This window comes from Sus scrofa, chromosome 9 (genome assembly GCF_000003025.6).
Source record: "Sus scrofa isolate TJ Tabasco breed Duroc chromosome 9, Sscrofa11.1, whole genome shotgun sequence".
Taxonomy (NCBI): Eukaryota; Metazoa; Chordata; class Mammalia; order Artiodactyla; family Suidae; genus Sus; species Sus scrofa.
Window position 1 is genome coordinate 121800876 of NC_010451.4, and position 22302 is coordinate 121823177.

At 56.7% G+C, this 22302-nt stretch overlaps 1 protein-coding gene across 1 annotated transcript in view; it reads left to right on the forward strand.

Moving 5' to 3' along the window:
- Nucleotides 1-21954, forward strand: part of QSOX1 (quiescin sulfhydryl oxidase 1) — a 43758-nt gene extending 21804 nt beyond the window's left edge. Inside the window, exons 6-13 of the mRNA XM_013989655.2 lie at nucleotides 1878-1968; nucleotides 4351-4496; nucleotides 6483-6617; nucleotides 8886-9015; nucleotides 12611-12733; nucleotides 13494-13641; nucleotides 17977-18156; nucleotides 20117-21954. Of these exons, the coding sequence (XP_013845109.2) occupies nucleotides 1878-1968; nucleotides 4351-4496; nucleotides 6483-6617; nucleotides 8886-9015; nucleotides 12611-12733; nucleotides 13494-13641; nucleotides 17977-18156; nucleotides 20117-20877 (1714 nt within the window). The 3' untranslated portion in view covers nucleotides 20878-21954. The remainder of the gene's footprint in view (nucleotides 1-1877; nucleotides 1969-4350; nucleotides 4497-6482; nucleotides 6618-8885; nucleotides 9016-12610; nucleotides 12734-13493; nucleotides 13642-17976; nucleotides 18157-20116) is intronic.

The window sequence follows — 22302 nt, forward strand, 5'->3', positions numbered from 1 at the left end:
TTCGAACGAACTCTAGGGAGGAGGCAGAGCATGATGAGATGTGCGCTGCCTCTTCCAGCGTGAGTGGGAATGGATGGGGTGGGGGCGGGCTACAGGCACAGCCACCGTGTAGGCTGGCTCTCCTGCCAGCCTAGGGGAGGTTGGTGAAGTTGTCTGAAAGACCACCTGCCACCACCCCAGAGGCCGTCGTCTCCACAACACCTGTTTCCCTCCACCCACTGGGGTACACTCTGGCCCCCACCCTCTAGCGTGTCCTTTTGTACTGTCATAGGCTGGGCTGGGCTCCCTTGGCCCCGTGTGGTGCTTCCTGCTTGGAGGTAACCACTGCTGCGTCGTTGGGTCCAGAAGAGGAAATAGGTCAGGTAGGGGAGAAAAAGAAGATGCCGTCTCCCATTACGTGTCTGGTGATGCTCTGATTTTAACTGGAATAAGGAAACAAATTGTTTTTATATGATGTAATTGTTTTCTGCTTGAACTCTGAGTTTTTAAAACATCTTGCATCTTAATTCTTTGACTTGAGGGGATAATAAAATTCCCTTTCTTATTAACTTCCACCTTTGTCCTGAGGCCCTACTCCCTCTTCTTAAGATAAGAGCTTTGCCTTCCTTTTGTGACTGAGCAGGTTATGAACCCAACTAGTATCCATGAGGATATGGGTTCGATCCCTGGCCTCCCTCATTGGGTTAAGGATCCAGTGTTGCTGTGAGCTGTGGTGTAGGTCACAGACGCATCTTGGAGCCGGCGTTTCTGTGGCTGTGGATAGGCTGGCAGCTGCTGCTCTAATCTGACTCCTAGCACAGGACCTTCCATAGGCCACAGATGCAGCCCTAAAAAGCAAAAAAAAAAAAAAAAAAAAAAATTGGAGCAGACAGCTTCTAAGGTCTCTTACACCTTGGACTTTCTGATTCTTTAATTCCCTTTTTTTTTTTTTTTTTTTTTTTTTTTTTGTCTTTTTGCCTTTTCTAGGGCCACTCCCACAGCATATGGGGGTTCCCAGGCTAGGGGTCTAATCGGAGCTATAGCCACCGGCCTACGCCAGAGCCACAGCAATGTGGGATCCAAGCCTATCTGCAACCTACACCACAGCTCACGGCTGTGCCAGATCCTTAACCCACTGAGCGAGGCCAGGGATTGAACCCGCAACCTCATGGTTCCTAGTCGGCTTCATTAACCACTGAGCCACGACGGGAACTCCCTTTTTTTTTTTTTTTTTTTTTAAATTAGGGCTGCACCTGCAGCATATGGAACTTCCCAGGCGAGGAATCAAATTGGAGCTACAGCAGCAGGACCTTGCCACAGCCACAGCCACGCCAGATCCAAGCCACTTCTGTGACCTATGCTGCAGCTTGTGGCAAGGCTGGATCCTTAACCCACTGAGCGAAGCTGGGAATCAAACCCGCATCCTCACAGAGACAATGTCGGGTCCTTAACCCAAGGAGCCACATCGGGAACTCCTTAATTCCTTTTGTACGCCTGCTCCAGGAGAGGAAAATGCAGGTCTCCCAGTTGGTAGTGACTTGGCCCAGATTGTGGCTGATGGCTAGTGAACACCAACCTCTTAGGAGACCAGTAAAATCTGCACTCTCAGCCTGGGCCTTCCCAGGTCTTCTCCCCAGGCTGCCCATACTCACTCCGACTGAAAAAACAACCCACATAGGAGGGGGACATGGAGAGGCAGCTTTGGGTAACGGGCAGAGAGTCTTTTGAGACAAGGCTTGGTTTATTCCCACTGGAGGGCTGGCATGGAGAGGCTTCTGGGAGGCCTTGTGTGCAAACAGAGAAGGGATGGGTGTGGTTGGGTCAGCTCTGGTGTCACCAGCAGTTTTGCTCTATTCCCACGGGCTCTGGAGCGTGACTGCCAGCGTTGTCTCTTGCAGGTTGGAGGAGATTACTGGATTCTTTGCAAGAAACAGTGAAGAGTACCTGGCCCTGATCTTTGAAAAGGAAGGCTCCTACCTGGGTAGGGAGGTGAGTTGCCTGCAGGGTTCCCTCAACTCCTGGATAAATAGCCTTTGGGGGAGAGCCCAGTGAGTTCCCCAGCAGGGCTGTTCCTGTACACTTCTTAGCCCGGCACAGGGCTGACCCCTGCTGGCGGAAACTGGAAGTGTAGGAGCTGGACCTTCTGTTTAAAGCCTTTGTGTCTGTCTGGATCTTCCTCACGGCTACGGAATATGATAACACCTGCTGTTTATTGAGCATCGCATTAGGTTGCTGACACACATAGTTTCTAACCTTTACAATTAATGACAATGGTCAAATAACAGGTCTCAGATCACACAGCCGGTGAATTGGTGCCAGGGCTTTGAATTGGGTCTGCCTCCAGTGCTCGTGTTGTTGCCACACTGCCCCAGCCCTGAAGAACTGGAGTACAAACTTTGTGGGGAGGGAGCATCGGAGAGCATCCAGTCCCTCATGAGGAAATGAGGTCCCTTCCCAGGTGAAGCGGATAACAAAAGCTGGCAGATTGGAATCTCAGCTCATCACTTAATATGCCCGTGATCACGTTGCTTGGTTCTTCTGAGCCTCATTTCCCTGCCTGTGAAGCGGTGATAATTATCTTTCTTCAGAGTATTGTTGGGAACATCACACGAGGCAGTTTGGATGAAACTGGATGAGTAGCTGGCGCAGAGTGGGCGCTTGATGGAGATCCATCCCTGGCCTCAAGCAGAGAGCCAGCCACTCCACCACTGCCTCGTGGATGTCTCAGGCCACTGGGCTTCAGATGCAGAGGTGGGGCGGGCCAGTGCCCGGGAGACGCTCCGAGGCAGTGCAAGGAGATGGAAAGCAGGGATGAAATTAAACACCACGGTCAGCTCTGACTGGTTTTCCGCCTGAAACTCACCAAGCCCAGTTGAACGCTCTGAGCTGTCTCCTGACTTCTCAGCCCCGAGAGGGGAAGCATGGAGGGAGGATGGGGCAGAGGCTTTGCTGAAGGAGTGCCTGACCCTTCGGGGTTCCCATTCCAGGCTTGGGGTCGTACCTGGAGAGGTGATGGATAAATGTTCAGCTTTTCTCCTTATCCTCCTTCCAATCCCCTAGTAACCAGGGCAGGGGGTTGGGGGCCCGTGTCCATGCAGAGGTCCTCAGGGATGGGTAGTGTGAGAGGCTGGTGGGCGCGGTGGCCAAGAGTCCCGGCTCTGGAAGCGGATCAACCTGGGATTTATAGCCCACAGGTGCCTGAGGGCTATGTGATCTAGATCACATGATTTCACTGCTAAGCCTCAGTTTTTACATCTGTTGTACAACAGAAGGGGTTTTTTTGTTTTCGCCAAGCTCGCGGCATGCAGAAGTTCCTCGGCCAGGGATCGAACCAGTGCCACAGCAGCGACCAGAGCCGCTGCAGTTAACCCCCTGAGCCACAGAGAACTCCTGGAATTTTGTTCTTTAAATGAATGCTTCTGTATCAACTATTTATTATTTTTGTCTTTTAGGGCTGCACTGGCGGCATATGGAGGTTCCCAGGCTAGGGGTCAAATTAGAGCTGCAGCTGCCGGCCTACACCACAGCCACAGCAACGTGGGATCTGAGCCAAGTCTGCAACCTGCACCACAGCTCACGGCAATGCCAGGTCCTTAACCCACTGAACGAGGCCAGGGATTGAACCCGCAATCCTCATAGATGCTAGTCATGTTCATTAACCACTGAGCTACAACGGGAACTCCTGTACCAACTATTTATTAGTCACTATTAGAAGCACTTTCATCAAAATAACCCATTCAATTCTCTTAACAGCCTTTGGAGACTGGTTATTATTACAATTTTGCAAATAAGGAAGTTGAGATGGAGTGGTTTAGTCTGGTGGGGCCAGGATTCAAACCCAAGCAGCCACGGTATTCTCTGCCCCCTGGCTTGGTCCCCTAGCAATTGTTCCTATTTCTTAGTGTCATTTGAAGATGAAGTAAAGCGATCTATATACAGTACGTAATTCATGCTCAATAACTATATTTCTTTTTAACTCTTTCTAAAAATAAAATCATTGTGTCTAAGTAGGTTTTTCTGATTTGGAACATTGATGGAAAGCCTCATAAGAACGAAAATGAAACCGCATTTAATCATGTCTTTTACAAATTGTTTTCATTGGAAAGAGAATGACATTAAATTGGGACTACCCTTGAAGATTCCAGATGTGTGGTCCACAGAGTTCTGAGGAGGCTCTGTTTGCAGTTCTCAGCGTGGGCTGGGTGCGGGCTGGGTGCGGTTGGTGGCAGGTGACTTTCTGTCATCACAGTAGTTAGTCTACTCTTTGAAAAGTTTAGGGTCTGGTTAGAGCCCAGCTGCCAATCTAGGTACCTGCCCAGGACTTCCTCTGCCCAGTGGCTCGGCCCCCCAGATGTCCTACTGTCTTTGCAGGTGGCTCTGGACCTGTCCCAGCGCCAGGGCATAGCAGTGCGCAGGGTCCTGAACACAGAGCGCAACGTGGTGAGCAAGTTCAGTGTCACCGACTTCCCATCTTGCTACCTGCTGTTTCGGAACGGCTCTTTCTCCCGGGTCCCCGTGTGAGTGTCTCTGGTCTCCCGCCGTTGCCGCCCCGTCCTTTCTTCCTGCCGCTGCCCCCCTACCGCCCCCCAGCTCCCAAGTCCAGCTCAGGTCCCTGGTGCTTCTGCACCATCCCCGTCGCAGCCCGGGCCCTACTCCCCGTCCTCGCAGCCAGACTTGTTGGCAGGCTGCAAGCCTGGCAAGCACTCACATATGCCTGACCCTCCCTCCTTTGGTTTTCTAATTGCAGAAAAGTTCATTAGGAGCCAGACAATAGCCAGTTCCAAAATGCCAAGAGAAAACAATCAGGCCAGCAGCAGCCCCCCCGCCGTCCAGCTCCCGCTGCTGAATGGCCCGTTAAATGGCGCCAGATGGTGCCTCGGTGCCCGCCCCGGGCAGGTGATTGATGTCCGCCTGGAGGGCCAGGGAGACCCGGGCTGGCCGGAGATGTCCAGCGAGCCACTCCTCAGGGCCATTAGTGCCATCCCGCACCCAGGCTGGCAGCGCGGCCACGTGCCCTCGCCCGGTCCCCGTCACCCAGCAGCACGGGGCCAGGCCTTGTCAGAGGGCTGCTGGAGTCGGGGGAGCACGGTGGCTGCAGGGACAGGGAGGGGTGGGCAGTGCCAGTCCTGGTGGGGAGAGGAGGCATTGTTTCCTCACTTGGAGTTGGTGGAGGGGAAAATTGTTTGTGACGACGCTGCCACTGAGCCATCTGCTCGTTGATAAACATGGGGCCGGGACAGGCGAGTGGAAAGCAGGGCTTCCTGATGCCAACTCCCCTGGGGTGTCCCTTTCTGCTGCTGGCCTTCCCCCCTCCCTCTGTGGTCCTGACCAGGAGGCTTCGCCTGCTGTGAGAAGAAAGGCATGTGAAAGATTTGAGAATTTGAGTGGTGTGGGTGTTGCTGCTGTCTGTTTTTTAAAAATCACATATCAAACTCCCTCGACCTCCTCAGGGAGCAGCGTCACCTCTGGTATCTCAGAGCAAGCTTGCAAGCTTCCTTGAGGCCACCTGCCACTGTGCACCCTTGGTCTTTGGGGAGGGTTGTCAAACCCACCGCCATCTAGTCCACGGGCAGAAGTACACCTGCTGCTGAGGTGCCCTGTCCCCCCACCCGTCCGGGGGAGGATGAGGAGATCATGGGCCCAGCCTCTTTTCCAGGTGGCATTTTGACTTCCCACTGGTGTCAGAGAGGCTTCCCACAGCATGAGCCATGAGGGGAAAGGTTTATGTGAGGCCGGGTGCCCCGATTCTGACCTCACTGAGGATAAGACCAAAACAAGTTCAGATATTTCTTTTCTTTTGGCCGCACCTGAGGCATGTGGAAGTTCCCAGGCCAGGGAATGAACCCATGCCACAGCAGTGACCCAAGCCACAGCAGTGACAATGCTGGATCCTTAACCCACTGCATAACCAGGGAACTCCCAGGGTTTTTTTTTTTCTTTTTAGGGCTGCACCTGTGGCATATGGAAGCCCAGGCTAGGGGTTGAGTTGGAGCTTCAGCTGCCAGCCTATGCCACAGCCAGTTACGTCAGATTCAAGCCAAATCTGTGACCAGTGCTGTAGCTCACAGCAACGCCAAATCCTTAACCCACTAAGTGAGGGCAGGGATGAAACCCACATCCTCATGGATACTAGTTGGATTTGTTACCACTGAGCCACAATGGGAACTCTTTTTTTTTTCTTTTCCATTTTTGGCTGCCCCATGGCATGTGGAGCTCCCAGGCCAGGGATCAGATCCAAGCCGCAGTTGCGACCTGTGCTGCACCTGCGGCAACACTGGATCTTTAAGCCATTGTGCTGAGCCGGGGATCAAACCCATGCTGCGATGCTCCCAAGACATTGCCCATCCCATCGTGCCACAGCAGGAGCTCCAGGGAACTCCTTTCTTAATACACAATTGCTGTCAGATGAGCTCCTTGCCTCCTCCCCTGGCCAGAGTTGTTAGCTCTGGGGTCTGGTTCTTCCGTGCTCATCGGCTCTCTTCTGTGGCCCCCTTTCCTCACAGGCTTATGGAATCCAGGTCCTTCTACACCGCTTACCTGCAGAGATTATCCGGGGTCATCAGGAAGCCTGTCCCGACCACGACTGTGCCAACCACCACCCGCACGGTAGCTCCCACTGTGTGGAAAGTTGCCGATCCGTAAGGCTACTCCTGGTGCTCCTCTCCCTCCCCCCGATCCCCCCCCCCCCCCCCCCCGTTACATGCCCCGCCTCCTCCCATGCTTTGTTCCTTGTCAGGAGCCTGACATGTGCCATCCTGAGTCCAGGCCGCTGCGGGCTGGCCTTGGCCTTTGGGGGTCCCTGGCTGTTGGCCACGCGTAGGAGAGCCTTAGGTGGGTGCAGGCAGCAGCACTGACTGGCAGCCTCCCCGGCATGTGCTGTGTTCTTCATGGTGGAATGAATGATGCCCACATTCCTCAAGCTTAGCAATCTTCCAGACCAAGTAGAATCAGCTTGGAAGAATATTACTCTGCAGCTTCCCTAACAGCTTTCCACCCAAGCATGTATTCCTTCAGCACCTGTTCTTGTGCACCTGCTACGTGCTAGACCCTATGAATACCAACTGCAGGGCAGATATGCGTCCTGCCCAGAATTTATGATCCCTTCACAGCATCCCTCCTAGGAAGGCACCCAGCCTCACTTGAATGCCTCTGGTATTGGGGAGCTCACTACTTTTTGAGGTAGCCAGTGTCATCATGCACAGTTGTAAGCACGAGGAAGCTACTCGTCTATCTGAGGCTCCTCGGCTCTGCTCTGGTGGCAGAATTTCTGCTTGTTAGGAGTTGCCTTCATGGCTCAGTGGAAACAAATCTGACTAGCATCCGTGAGCACGCAGTTTGATCCCTGGCCTTGCTCACTGGCTTTAGGATCTGGCGTTGTGGAGAGCTGTAGTGTAGGCACAGATGCAGCTCGGATCTGCCGTTGCTGTGACTATGGTGTAGGCTGGCAGCTGCAGCTCCAATTCAACCCATAGCCTGGGACCCTCTATATGTTGCGGGTGCAGCCCTAAAAAGACCAAAAAAAAAAAAAAAAAAAGAATGTCTGCTTGTTGGGCAGGGAGATGGGGCTGCAGACCTCTTGCTCTGGCCCCCAGTGGCATTAACAGATGCAAATGGCTGGCCAGGAAGCTCAGAGCTGAATCCCGGGGGTGGCCTCCATGAGGGGGCTGCACAAGAGAATTGGGGGCAACGTCATCGGATTTCAGGAAGGATTTTGCGTCCCAGCGTGAGGGACTCCAAGGCTGGAAAGTGCTGATGGAGAGGTTTTTAGTAAATTAGGCAAGAAGAGGTACTAAGAGGTGGGAGTGGTTACTGTGATCATTCAAATTATGATTATTCAGAGTATTGACGTTGCTATGCAGCTGCCCCTTGTAGCCTTCTGTGCCAGGCTCTGCTGGGCGCTTCCATCCATTATCAGCTTGAGTCAGGGGGCCACTCCTTGAAGCAAGAAGAGCAAAAGAGAGGGAAACAGAGGCCCCAGGACACGGAAGTGGAGCGGAGAGGGGACTTGGGCACGAGGATAAAGCATGAGTGGCCACAGTGCCCTGTCAGCTGACCTTATTGGCTCCCCACCACCTTAGCAGGCAGGTGGGGCAGGAGAAAGCGGTCCATTTGACAGGTGGGATCACTGAGGCCAGAGGGATGGGTTGAGTTGCCCAAGCTCCCACCGTAGAACGAGGTGAGAACCTGGGGGTCAGGAGGCGGGGTAAGGAAGCAGCCCTGCCCATCAGGGCCCTGGGCCTAGATCCCACAAGAGTGTGATGGGCAGAGGGCATAGCAGCCAGTTGGAGTCTGCTGCCCTTTCCCCGGGGCTGGGGTCTGCCCGAGAGGTGTGAGATGGTGCCCCTCCTGATGCCCAGGGTCTGGCAGCTGCAAGGACATCAGCCAAAATAAATATAACCCCGCTTTCTCTCCCCCCAACCCTGTTCCCAGCCTTGGTGGGCATCCAAACCCTTGGCCTTTCGAAGAGGACCCAGCTTCTTCTGGCCCTAGGGGCCTTTGTTCAGAACAGAGAATGAAGCTCAACCTTCCCCGAGTGGCCCGATTAAAACACCTTTCGTGAGGGAGGGGAGGGGCTGGCCCTGGCCCTGCAGAGGGGGAACCCGCTCTATACCAGGAGCTGCTGAGCGTTTATATTTGGGCTCTTGTTTAATCCTTTTAGCAACCTACCTGTGAGCCATTTATTATTATCCGCATCTTAAGGACGGGGTATTGAGGCTCAGAGAAGTCAAGAAGTTCACCTGAGGTCACACAGCTAGTTCCTGGCAGAGCCCAGTGCTTACTTATAGGACTCTATGACCATTCGTAGTGCCTCCTCTTCTCTCCCTGTGGCCCCGGGTGCCCCTCTCTTGCCCCCGCCCCATGGGTAATACCCCTTTCTCTCTCTCTGGCTCCCTCTGGGTCCTCAGCTCCAAGATCTACATGGCTGACCTGGAATCTGCACTGCACTACATCCTCCGGGTAGAAGTGGGCAAGTTTTCCGTCCTGGAGGGGCAGCGCCTGGTGGCCCTGAAAAAGTTCGTGGCGGTGCTGGCCCAGGTGAGCTGGGCCCCAGCCTCCCTTGACTGGCAGCTCCACGCGGGATCGGTGTGCCTCCCTGCAAGCCAGCGCCGTGCTAGCCTGGAGTCAGCCCAGCCCCCTCCCTCAGGGGCTCACGGTCTGGCTGGACATCTGGACCCCGCAGCTGTCCTGGTCCACCACGGGCTGGTCTCAGCCGTAGCCCCACCAGCCCCACACCACCAGGGACGACCCCCACACCCCACCCCACCCAGGGCAGGGAGGTGGATGGGACGCAGGGCCAGATGCCCTGGAGACATTCTCAGCCGGTTCATTGCCTGTGGCTCCGCCTGCCGGAGTCCTCCACCTCACTCCCTGCCATGGTCCCTGGGAAAGCAGGACCGTGGACCCCTCTGTGAAGGAAAGAAGGCTTTTCCGCATCACCTCGTTTCCCTCCGAGATACTGGCCAGCACCTGGCGCAGCTCCCAGCCTTTGCCATGTCTTCCTTATTGCTTTGTAGTTTCCTGCCAGCATAGCTACCCCATGAAGGGTAGCTCCCACTTACTGAGCACCTGATGTGTTTCAGGCATTTAATCTGCTTAATCTCGCTGCACGGTGACACATATTCCCCCCATTTAGGAGGTGCAGGTTGCTCGAGTGACTTGCCTTTGGCCTCCCATTAGGAGGTGTCATGGCCAGGATCTGACCTGGGTTCCAAGTTTAGAGCCCATGCCCTCTGTCTGCCACGCCTCTTCCTCCTCGCTTCTCTGCACCAGCCGCCGCCTCCCTTCCTGCATCCTTCCCTGTGGCTCCAGGTCCACTGCCAGGGACGTCCTACTTAAATGCCCAGGCTCTGGCTGCCGAGGACTGCTGAGTCAGATGTGGGCTCTGGTCCCCTTCGGAGGCTGGCTGCTGACTCAGCCACCCTCTGCCCTGGGAGCCAGCTCTGAGCCCCTCCTTCTGGCAGGTCTGCAGGCAGCTCAGGTTTCCTCTGGGGGTGATCTGCGCTTCTCCCCGGGGGGCTGCACCAGCCTGGCCCCTCTTCCCCCTCGCCCGTCCTGGCCTTCTGGCCCACTTGACCTAGTCACGTGTACATGGAGTTACAGGGAGGACCCTGGGAGGTGGCTAGTGCTTGTCCGTGCTGTTCCAGTCTAAGGCAAGAGAGCCTCAGCCCCACGCAGCCTGGGCCCCTGTTCATGAGCCCCATTTGATAACAGAGCCTTTCTTCAGAGTCCCTGCCAACTGCTTTGTCCCCAAGTCACTGAGACCTGGGATGGCTGCAGAGGATCAGAGGGGCTAAGTCCTTGAGCAGTTCTGGGAGCTGTCTTCCTGCCTGACAAATAAGGGGGGGGGCAGAGTGCTGAGAGGGCCCCCCTTGCCCACTGTCCAGGCCACTCTGAAGGACTCTGCCCTGGGGAATTGTTTCTTGGGTGCTGCCTGCATCTCTCAGCCCCAGCAGGACTGTCGCAGCCGGTGTGAAGGGAAAGACTGAGACCTGGGAAGTGCCTGAGCCGGGCAGAGGCTTAAGCAGCATCCTTTCAGTGGTGCCTGCTGCGCCTCTGCCCCCATCAGTGCTGGGGCTGAGATCAGGGTGAAGGACCCCATCCTGCCAGGAGCCAGGGCTCGCAGAGAGGACAGGGCTGGCCTCAGGGCAGAGGCACACACAAGACCGGAGCAGAGGGCCTGGGGGCACAGGCTCGGGGCCTCTGTCTCAACTGTGCCCCGCAGCCTGGAGCCTGCAGAGTATCTGCACCTGCCGTACATTGGGCAGCTTCTTCCTGAGTGTTGTACTAGCAGCAGCGCCCATTTCTTGAGCTCTGACAGGCTGTAAAGTGCCCCTTTGTGTTTTAGCTTATCTGCGTTTCTGAGGACACACTCCACAGGGCATGAGCCATCACAGGGGAAATGGAGGCCCAGGGGACTAAAGCTCCTTGTCCAAGGTCCTCCAGCCTGTGAGTGGCTAAGTGGCACAGAGCATCTACGTCTCATCTAAGCCTCGCCCTTACCCACTCCGTGCAAGGGGCACCAAAAGCCTGAGGGTATAGAGCTCACCCTGCCCGTTCAGCCTGGGGACCTGTCAGCTGAGGGTGTGGCCAGTCCAGAGGCGCTGCCCTGCGGCCCAGCCCAGGCGCTCCCTGCTCCCTCGCGGAAGCGGCTGGCAGGACTGGCCACTGGGTGGCGTGTGGTCACCAGGGTTTCCCTGCTCCTGGCACAGGGTGACTCCCTGTAGTGCAGAGTCCCTTAATTCATCCTTTCTCCTGACACCATGGCCTTAGAGGGCGTCATCCTTCCAAACCAGGACAGCGGGTGAAGGTCAGGGAGAAGTGCTGACTTGAAGCTGTAAATTTGTGTGGAGCGCCCCGAGGCCCGTGTGTACAGATCAAGAGGGAGTGTGTCAAAGCACAGGATTCTTTCCAGCCACTTCTCCCACTGGGGGACACTGTCCAGCCAGGGGTCTGATAAGAATATGCCATGCCTTTCTCAGAGGACTGGTGCCCTTGGCAGGTTTTTCTGCGTAGGGCTCATTTCCGTCTCCAGCACCTTTTTCTTGCAAGTGTTTTTCTTGGCTCTTTTTCCTCTGAGTGTCTCCCCGTTGTCCTCCCGACCTGCCTTTTTGCAGCTTATCTGACTTGCTCTGCTCCTGCAGCCCCTTCCTTCCCCCTCCCGCCCCCACTCTGGGTGTGGGTGTGCACACGCATGCACACACACACACACACACACACACACGCACGTGCGCGCGCATCCATCCTGCTCCCCGGAGCCCTTGTGGTTTTAAAGTGCTGATACTAATCAGATTTGAGTTGACTTATTGTCAGAGTAGCTTTTCATGCTCCTCAGAGACTATTGGGAGTTCCCATCAAGATTTGGATCTCGGCTATAGCCCCTGGGCTGCCTTGTCCCTGTTGGCAGCCCGTAGAATACAAATGAAAGGCCATTTGCCAGCCTGGCCCAGCCTGTCAGTTCATCAGCGAGGCAGCTGCTCTATCAGAAGATCACCTGAACAGAGGCCCGGGTGGCCCAGGCTTCCCAGCAGCCCCAGGGCAGCCATACAGGTGCTCTGCCATCTCCCAGTGGGCATGTGGTCAGGGGTCAGCACAGGAGCCCACAGCCTCCAGAGGGGGCAGGTGGCCTTGGGGGCACAGCCCCCCCGACAGCTTCTCCCCACCCCTCCACCTCACCTTCCCAGGTGCCCAGAGCAAAGGTGGTGAGGAGCCCACATTTTGGATCTTTTTTTTTTTCCTCTCTTTTTCTAGGGCCACATCCATGGCATATGGAGGTTCCCAGGCTAGGGGTCTGATCGGAGCTGCAGCCGCCAGCCTGCGCCAGAGCCACAGCAACGCAGGATCCGAGCCGCGTCTGCAACCTACACCACAGCTCACGGCAACACCGGATCGTTAACCCACTGAGCAAGGCCAGGGACCGAACCTGCAACCTCATGGTTCCTAGTCGGATTCGTTAACCACTGCGCCACGATGGGAACTCCCCACACTTGGGTCTTGAGCAGAATGTCTTCATGATGCTTTTGGAAGTTCGGAGAAAACCGCCTCCACCCCCTTCAGTCTGGCCCCCCACCCTCCCTGGGAGTGTGGACCTCCAGGGAGTTGTTACTCATGTGCCACCTATTGCTCCCCATAGTACTTCCCCGGCCAGCCCTTAGTCCAGAACTTCCTGCACTCCGTGAATGACTGGCTCAAGAAGCAGCCGCGAAAGAAAATTCCCTATGGTTTCTTTAAGACTGTGCTGGACAACAGGAAGGAGGTGAGTCTGGGAGGCTAAGGAAGCCCTCTTCCCCCTCCTCCTCCCCCTTGATAACCATGGGAGTGGAAGGGGTTAACTCTGTCCCCTCTGACCCCACCCCACCCCCGTCACCAACCTGCATTCAGAACGGAGTCCGTGATCTTGGTTGGGTCCTTCCATTTGTCATGAGTGAACGGCTATTTATGGAGCGCTGTCTGTATAGACCTCATCTAATCCTCACAACATCAGTGGAAGGCAGACATTATCCCCATTTAACAGATGAAGAGACTGAGGTCAAGTCCCTTGTCTGGGATCACACAGCCAGGCAGTGGCCGGGCCGCGATGTAGACGCCGTGAGACGGTTGTTACCCACAGCTCTGCTGCCTCCAGGCACGTCTGCTCCTTGGTGCGCTTCTCTGCTGGAGCAGCCTTCTGGGCTCCTGCTCACACGGCTGCCGGCTGGACCATGTCAGCCCGCAGAGGCGCAAAACCTTCACTGTGGGCAGGTCAGAGCTGGAAGGAACCTAAGAGGTGAACCTCCTCGTCCTATGAAGGGGGACGTGGAGGCTGGAGTGAGGATGGGACTTGGTCTCTGTCATGGGTTTTCAGACATCCTGCTCCTTTGGCGGGTGTCGCCAGTGGAAGGGCCGGACCGAGAGAGGGACCGTTTGTTGTGGGGCTGGGTGCTGACCTTGGCATCTCCTGCAAGCTGCACCCCCCCTCGCATGCCAAGTCCTTTTTCTTTTCCACGTCTGCGCTTATGCTCCCGTGTGTCCCACAGGGTGCTGTGATTGCCGACAAGGTGAACTGGGTGGGCTGCCAGGGGAGCGAGCCGCATTTCCGGGGCTTTCCCTGCTCCCTGTGGATCCTCTTCCACTTCCTGACCGTGCAGGCGTCTCGGCAAAGTGTAGACCCCTCGCAAGAAACCGGTGAGTCGGGGCCCGTGCGGCCCCTGGGTCTCAGCCTGCCCCGTCCTGCCTTCCACCGGCTCCCTGCTATAGCCCGGATGTCGGGGAGCCCGCATTTGCAGCCGGCCCCACTCAGTCCTGCCCCGGGGTGTGCCCCACAGACTTGGGGGTGAGTGAGGTTGCTCCCTGGCTTTCTCATAGCCATAAGCCTGCTTTATTTTTAGTCTTCATGAGAAAGTTCTGGTTCCCTTCTTCATACTCCCATAGAGAAAGGAACTATGTCTGTTTCACAATTTATGGGGCTAAATACCATGGACTCTGAACACTTTTACTGTGTTTCCCACTGGAAAAAAAAATCATTTTCTAGGGGAAGCTGGGGAATCGCTTTGTCCCCTTTGCCCTGTTTTGTGCCCACACCACGTAGCTGCTCTCCACGACCCACACTGCCCCACAGCCCCACGTAACAACTGATTCGATTCAGTCCACCTTCATGGATGGACCAGGCTTACCCCAGGCCCCCGCTCAGCCTGGAGCATATAAAGGTGGATGAGACCATCCCTGCTCCCAGTGGACTGTGAGACAGGTGGGCAGAGGGCTGCCCTGCAGTGTGCCAGGGCCCAGGGCGAGAGGAGGACGTGCAGGTAGAAGAGAGAGAAGGTCCCACGCTGTCAGGAAGGGTAGGAGAGGAGTTCCCATCGTGGCGCAGTGGAAACGAATCCGACTAGGAACCATGATGTTGCGGGTTCAATCTCTGGCCTCGCTCAGTGGGTTCAGGATTGCCATTGCCATGAGCTGTGGGTAGTTTGCAGACACGGCTCAGATCTGGCGTTGCTGTGGCTCTGGTGTAGGCTGGTAGCTGCAGGTCCAATTAGACCCCTAGTCTGGGAACCTCCATGTGACCAGGGTCTAAAACGGGCTGGCCTGCTCAGACGCAAAGGGAATTATAGGACAGGTGAGCGGACAGCCAGCCACTGGGAGCCAGTGTCTATAGAGCCTCTTCAAAGAGCTGGACCTGCTCTGGGGTGGGTACAGAGGTACAGACAGGGAGACATCCTTGCCTCGAGGGGACAGTATCCCAGTGGTAGGAGACGCAGGCGGTAAACACCAGATCATTTCAGATGGGATGAAAATCTACGAAGACAGAGCCAAGCAGTGTGGGAGAGGGGCCGGGGAGGGGCGGCTATGTTTGGACCAGGTGATGGGCTGGGGGAGGCTTCTCCGTGGAGGTGTCCTGTGCCGAGGCCTGATTGCTGAGAGGGAAGCAGCAGTGGGCCATCCGGGCTGAAGGAGTCTGCTCAGGCCACCGTGACAAGGTGCTCCAATAGCAGAGATGTATTTTCTCATGGTTCTGGAGGCTGGAGTCCCTGATGAAGGCGTGGGCAGGGTTGGTTCTGCCGAGGCCTCTCCTCGGCTTTCTAGACGGCCGTGTTCTCCCCGTGTCTTCACCTGGTCCTCACTGCCGTGTGCCCACCTGTGTCCAAATGTCCCCTTCTTACAGGACACCAGTCGTATTAGATTAGATACACCTCTAACGACCTCATCTCAGTCACCTCTTTAAAAACCCTCTGTCCAAATACAGTCACATTCTGAGGCACCAGAGGTTAGGACTTCAACATAAGAATTTTAGAGGACACAGTTCAGCCCATAACACAGGTCAAGGACTTGCAAGTGCAGGGAACACATGCCGTGTGTTTGCAGCACCGAAAGGAGGCCAGCGCAGCAGAGCCTGCGGCCGGGGGAGGCAGGAGGTGGAGGTGTGGACCCTTGGAGGTCCTGGCGAGGGAGGGAGTTGGCTTTCAGTCTCTGCAGTTGGAGAATCTACTGGAGACCTTATCCAGGGGAGTGATGCACACAGTCAGTGTTTTAGAGGGTTAGCGGGTGCAGGGCGGGCAGCCACGTGGGAAGTTGCAAGGCTTGTCCAGGGGAGGCGGTAGTAGCCCGGACTCGAGTTGTAGGTGTGCACGTGGAAGCAGTGGGCAGATCTGGGAACGTTTTTAAAGATAGAGCTGATAGGATTCAGGGGTAGATTGGCTGGAGCACATGCAGGATCGAGGACTTGGGTTGGACCCTGGACTTGTTGGACCTGAACTTGGGCTGGACAATGGTCCTTCGAGCCAAGAAATGAGAAGGCTCGAGGTGGGAGGGAATGGAAGTGGGGGAGAGGGGACACTTAGTGGTCTGTGCCCAGTGGACGTCTCAGCGGAGGTGTGGGTGGTGGAGTCTGCAGTTCTGGAGAGAGGCCCAGGATAATCTCGTGGTCATTAGCATATGGCTGGTAGTTAAGGTCTCAGGACTGGAGAAGCCCCTTCATGGGTAGGCAGACAAGACTGCTGAGGCCTGAGCTCTGGGCCGTTCAGCATCCCAGACCTCTGCTAGGGGAACAGGGAGGCTGAAGGAGCGGCTGTTGTGACTTCAAGAGAGCTCCCCAAATAGAGTTTCGAGAGGGAGGACATAGCTGAGTGGGTGCCGCTGTGCTGGGGGAGGTGGCACAAGGCGAGGCCCACTCCGGCGAGAGCAATTTCAGCAGATTAGCGGAGAGAAAGGCCTGGTTGGATTGGGCTGAAGTGAGAAGAGCAGGGAAGAAGCTGGCGATGCTGGCGGAGTGGCTGGGATGTGCTGGGGTCGTCTTTATTATGGTTATTTTTACCTGTCAGAAGGAGTCCATACGAGGGACAAATTGATGATAGAAAAACGCAAAAGAAAATAGTTATAGGAGTTCCCGTCGTGGCGCAGTGGTTAACGAATCCGACTAGGAACCATGAGGTTGTGGGTTCGGTCCCTGCCCTTGCTCAGTGGGTTAACGATCCGGCGTTGCCGTGAGCTGTGGTGTAGGTTGCAGACGCGGCTCGGATCCCGCGTTGCTGTGGCTCTGGTGTAGGTTGGCGGCTACAGCTCCGATTAGACCCCTAGCCTGGGAACCTCCATATGCTGTGGGAGCGGCCCAAGAAATGGCCAAAAAAAAAGACCAAAAAATAAATAAATAAATAAATAAATAAAGTATCTCTAAAAAAAAAATATATTAACTATGCATATAGGTGTTCCCCTAGTCGCGCAGTGGTTTACGACTCCGTACTAGCATCCATTCGGTTGTGGTTTACGATCCCCACCCTCGCTCCGTGAGTTATCTATCTGCACTCACCGTGAGTCACGGAATATGGCATCCGTCGCGGATGGTATCTCGCAGCTGAGAGTCTCGGAGTAGTCTGGCGGCTACAGCTCCGATTAGATCCCTATCCTGGGACTCTCCATATGCTGTGTGAGCGCGCCCATGACATGGCCAAAAAAAAAGCCCGAAAATTCAGCAAGTACTTTTATAAATGTAGTATTTGTGAAAAATAGATGTGTTGGAAAAAAAAAAAAGATAATAGTTATAGACGGGACGTCTCGGTGGAGGCCAGAGGGAGGAGGTCTAGAGCCTGAGGGCAGGTGGAGGAGGCAGGGCAGGTATAGCTGCAGGGCAAGCAGGGGTGGACACAGGAGCTGAGTGGGCCCGGGAGGCGAGAGGCAAGACACACCTCAATGTGGGCATGGAAGTCGCTAGAACTCCTGACATGGGGAGTGTGGTCAGCAGGACAGAGAGCCAGGTGCTGAAGTCCCCGTGGCTGGAGGGGCAAAGCTAGGAAATGGGGTTTTAAAGGGCTTGGGGGGTGCGGTTGTAGCTGGAAGGAGAAAGAGTTTGGAAGCAACTAAGAGTGGGGAGGGTACCGTGGAGGGAGAAGGGTTTAAGAGGGGTGGGTTTGGGAGAGCAGTTGTATATTCAGAGAGGAGTCTGTGTCAGAGCAAGAAGGCGGGGGGTGTCCAGAGCCTGTGCTGATGCCACTCTAGGGGGCCAGTCTCTGGTCCTCCGATGCCATTGCTCACAGGGAATGGGGGCACCGAGGAGAGACGGAGACAGGTTAGGGGATGTGTGGAGTCAGATCAGGATGGGCTGTGGCCGGAGCGCCCAGGGAGGGGGCATGATGGGCAGGGAGGCAGACCAGGGAGCCTAAAGCAGGAGGGGCAGAGCAGGGGCCCCGGGGCTGGGTGGTGGGCACTCTGGCCCCCGCCTTCTTCTCCAGCCTCGTCTCAAGAGGCCCGAGTATCCTGATGATGAGTTTGGACTTTATCCCAAGGGTCAGAGGGCGATGAGGGCCTGGATAAGAGGCAGAGAAGGGACACTGGGGTTTAGGAGTTTAGGAGGAGATGCTTCTGGAAGGTAAGGTGGACCAGGAGCCCATGGGCTGGGCTGTGCGTTCCCTCTGCAGCGGTGACCGTGGTGGGACTATGGCAGGTCGGTGGCAGCAACGGTCGGGGGTGGGGCCGGAAGGGGCAGGCGGCCTGAAGGGCCCCTGTAACTGGCATCTCCTCTCCCCGTAGCCAAGGCCCAGGAGGTGCTCCAGGCCATCCGGGGCTACGTACGCTTCTTCTTTGGCTGCCGAGACTGCGCTGCCCACTTTGAGAAGATGGCTTCTGGCTCCATGCACCGGGTGGGGAGTCCCAACAGCGCTGTCCTCTGGCTCTGGTCCAGCCACAACAAGGTCAATGCTCGCCTCGCAGGTAAGGAAGGGCCACCGCCAAGGCTGGAGTCACCTGCAGAGGGAGGATGAGGTGGGGGAACTTTGGCGTCTTGGACCGCAGGCAGGAGACGGGACCTTCTTGTCCTCCAGGGACCAGCCTGTATTTCATGGTGCATCTCAGCGCCCAGAGCCCTTTCCCACGTCACACCAGCCCTGCTGTGTGTGTCAGGGTCTAGATGAGAAAGCCGAGGCTGTGACACCCCGAGACGCTGGTCCTCCGATGCCATTGCTCACTCTTTCCCCAATACCAGGGCCCCTCCCTCTGGCCTGTTGGGGGTCCCTTTCCTGCCTCCCTCGTTCTGTTTTCCGGCCCCATCTCAAACCAACAGAGAGGAGTGAGCTGGGCCTTTCCCCTCCCTGGGAGGGGTCTAATGATAAAATGTGCTTGACAAGAAAAGCCAGGTGCTTACGAGAAATACTAGGGACCGCTTCTCCTGGTGAGGACTGGGCGGGCGGGGGCGGGGGGGCTTGTCTTCTGTCTCTGTTATTTGCAGTGTTTTCTATTCCCCCTGCACAGGGGTCTGAAGGGTCCAACAGACAAAAGCATTAAACTCGGGTGCTGAGAACCTGAGGGGTGGGGAAGGGGGTCTTCTGTGGACGGAGCCTGGGCTTGTCTTTGGGGGAGGGTGTGTTTGGATGCACAGACCTCCCCAGGCCAGGGGCGGTGGGGGGGATAAGGCCCGGGGTGGGGCCGAGGCGAAAGGAGCCCAGCGGAGCAGGTGGTGGCCGCAGCAGCGGCAGCACTCGATCTGCCTCTCCTGGGGCCTCTGGTGAACTTAAAAAGGAGACACGTGCCTGTCTCTCCTCCCATGCCTTTTCTCCCTGCCTCTGCCCCGCCCCTGCCACCAAATGCTCCATTTGACTCTCTAGCCCCATGACCCTGGCAGCCTCCCAGCTTCCCTGGGGGCCCAGATGCTGCTGGAGGGCCTGGAGCCCGTGCCTCTCCCTGAAAGCAGGCGCTACCCTACTCTCTCTGGGGGTGGGCAGGTGGGGGGGGTCCTTTGAGATCAACTAATAGCAGGTGCACATGGAGCCCTCCCCTGGCAAGGCCCAGTCACTATTACTGCTCCCTGGACCCGAGGAATCTACTTGCTGCTCCTTCCCCAAAGTAACCATTCGGAATTTTCTATCACTTGCTTCATTCTCCCTGGCAATGTTTTTTCCCTAGTTAACCCTTTAGGAGTGATGCTGCCCTCCACAAAAGATGGACTGATTGGCATTCCCCAGGCCCCCGCTAGGTGAGGGCCAGGAGCTCAGCCTAGTGCCGGCCCTGCTTGGTGTTCCAGCAGCCTGGTGGGCAGGGCAACTTCCTGATGCTCCTGAGCGCCCTTTTCCCATCCAGACCCCTAGGCCTCCCCACCCCCTACTCCTCGGGGGCCCACCCGAGGGAAAAAAACCCCACTAACTCCTGCCTGCCCCAGAGGGCCACAGGGGGTAAAGGAGAATGCCTTATAACTACCGTGTGCCTTGAAATCTTGTTTTTAAAACATCTTCCCTTTAATTACTGAAAGACTATAGCATGGCTGTATCAAACTCGGGAAATTTCAGAAAAAGGCAAAGTTGCTAAGTGCTAGCGGACCAACCAAAGTCTGCAAGACAGACCCTTCTGAGTCTCCTCACTGGCCTTTCCCCTGTCTGTCCGGGGCACATGGTGGCAGTGCGGTGGCCAGAGGAAGACAGTGGCTTAACCTGGGCAAGCGGCTGGAAGGGAGATTGTCCGGGGGCGGGGGCGGGAAGGCACGTCCTTGCCCAGAGAGGCATTTTGGGCTCCGCCGTGGCCAGGCCCCGTGCCGGGTTTGTCATCCGCCCTCTCTCAAGCCCATCCTTTCCCAGATCACCTGTTTGCAGATGAGGATGCTGGTGTTCTGAATGGGGGAATGAGGTCTGGGCTTCCGCGTGGCCAGGGTGTCACAGCCAGCCCGTGTGTGCTTCCTCCCTAGGTGCCCCCAGCGAGGACCCCCAGTTCCCCAAGGTGCAGTGGCCGCCGCGTGAACTCTGCCCCGCCTGCCACAACGAGCTGCGGGGTGCGCCCGTGTGGGACCTGGGCAACAGCCTCAACTTCTTAAAGACCCACTTCTCCCCGAGCAACATCGTCCTGGACCTTCCTTCCGCCCGGCTGGGCCCCCAGAGGGGTGCACAGAGGATGGCGGTCAACCCAGAGCAGGTGGAGCTGGAGCTGGCCGCTGGAAATTTTACTCTGGGGCCCCCCGAGAAGGTTGAGATCATGTTGGGCCCAGGGACAGAGTCCCCTGGAGCCACCATCCCAGATGTTCCAGCAGAGGAACCTGGGGCCAGTCACCCCCAGGAGAGGCAGGATCCTCCCGAGTACATAGCGGAGCTTCAGAGGGATGAGCTGGAGCAGCCAGTAGGGCAGCAGCGCTTGACCAGGCGAGACACAGGAGCCGTGTTGCTGGCCGAGTTCCTGGCTGAGAAGACCCTCCCCAGAGGCCCTTCAGAGCTGAGGCGGGTGGGCCGCAGCTCCAAGCAGCTGGCCAGCATCCCTGATGGGGAGCCAAAGCCTGGGGCCATGCCGGGCCGAGGCCAGTGGCTGCAGGTGCTGGAAGGGAACTTCTCCCACCTGGACATCAGCCTCTGCGTGGGGCTCTACTCCCTGTCCTTCATGGGCCTGCTGGCCGCGTACACCTACTTCCGGGCCAGGATAAGGGCCCTGAAGGGCCATGCCAGCCACCCCGCAGCCTGAACCATCTGACTCGGGAGGGGGTGGGATAGGGAGCTGCTGGCCCTGGGCTCTTCCAGCCCCCTGCCCCCTCCCCTCCCCCCTTGCTCCTTGTCCAAGGAAATCCAGGAAAACCAGTTGCTGCAGTGAACCTCCCTGGGGCTTCTCGAAAGGATGGTCCATAGACAGAGACATGCACAGGGTCCAGGTCCATCTGCCAGCTCGGGGATGGGGGTGGGGGGGCAGGCTTGGGCAGTGCGGTTGGGAGGCTCCGTCCTTGGCATCTCAGCACCAAATTCCTCTTTTTCAGCTTATTTGAAGTCCTGCCTCCTCCTCCTTGAAGCTTCAATGTCTCCCGCTTGGTGTTGGCCTTAAACTGGGGCAAATGAGGCTGCCGTTTCCAAGGCTCCCCATCTCCAGAGGAGGCTCCGGGGCTGGGGGGCCCGGGATTCCTCACTACATCCTGGACTCTGTCCATCCTGCAACTCAGAGCCCTTTGCACCAGCGAAGGAAGGACTGCCTCTGGCTCCTGTGCCAGCCCCTCAGACTCTCTGGGGGGTGGGGGGTGACTTTAGGGAGGGCTCTGGAAGCTTCTGGAAGTATGCTGGTCTCCCAGGTGAGGTCTGTGGGAGGAGAGCCTCTGGCTGGCTCACCCCGCACCTCTGCAGCAGGAAGCCTATGGACTGGAATTGGTGTGATGATGGTTTGGGGCCAGGAGGGAAGGCTGGCTTGGCTCGGCGGGACCTGATGTGGGGGGTGGGGTGGGGTGGGGAACGGTGTGGGAGGGATGTTGGGGTCTCTAGTGCCTTCGCTGTGACAGGGCCTGTGAAGTGTTTGCTTCCAATGTGCTTTGGCTTCTCCCCGTTGGGCTCGACCCTTCTCAAGCTGGGTCTTTTGTCTTTTGATTTTAGTCTCCAAAATAGATGCTCATCTTTGGCTCCGGAGGGAGCCGAAGCAAGGGGAGTATCGCCCCTCTCAAGGGTCCACCTCCTGTGCAGAGGTTAAAAGGGTCAGAGGGGGGCGATGCTGCCCACATGCTTGATTCCCACTCTGCCCCACTGCTAGGGAGGGCTGTGGAATAAATTATTTTTGTTAAGGCAAGCGCCGGTGTGTTCTTTAACTTGCAACTTGAAGACCCAGCACCCAGGCCCACACAGAACGTGCAAAACCCAGCCTCACCTGGGATCCGGCCAGCTCACAGGTGACAAGGTGCCCTTGTCACAGCCCCTTTCCTGGGTGGGGCCTTCCCCCGCTGCCCACAGAGCTCTTGGGACCCCGGGCCCCTCAATCCCACCTCCGTCTGCTCCCCCACCCAGCCAGGGAGCCCCTGCCTGGGTGGTCTCCGTTCTGCTCCTGACACCTTTGCCTGCACCTGTCTGGCCCTCTTCAGCCAGGCCGCCTCCATCTCCAGCTCTATCTGCAGGAAGGAGAGGGCTTGTTTGTGAGAGC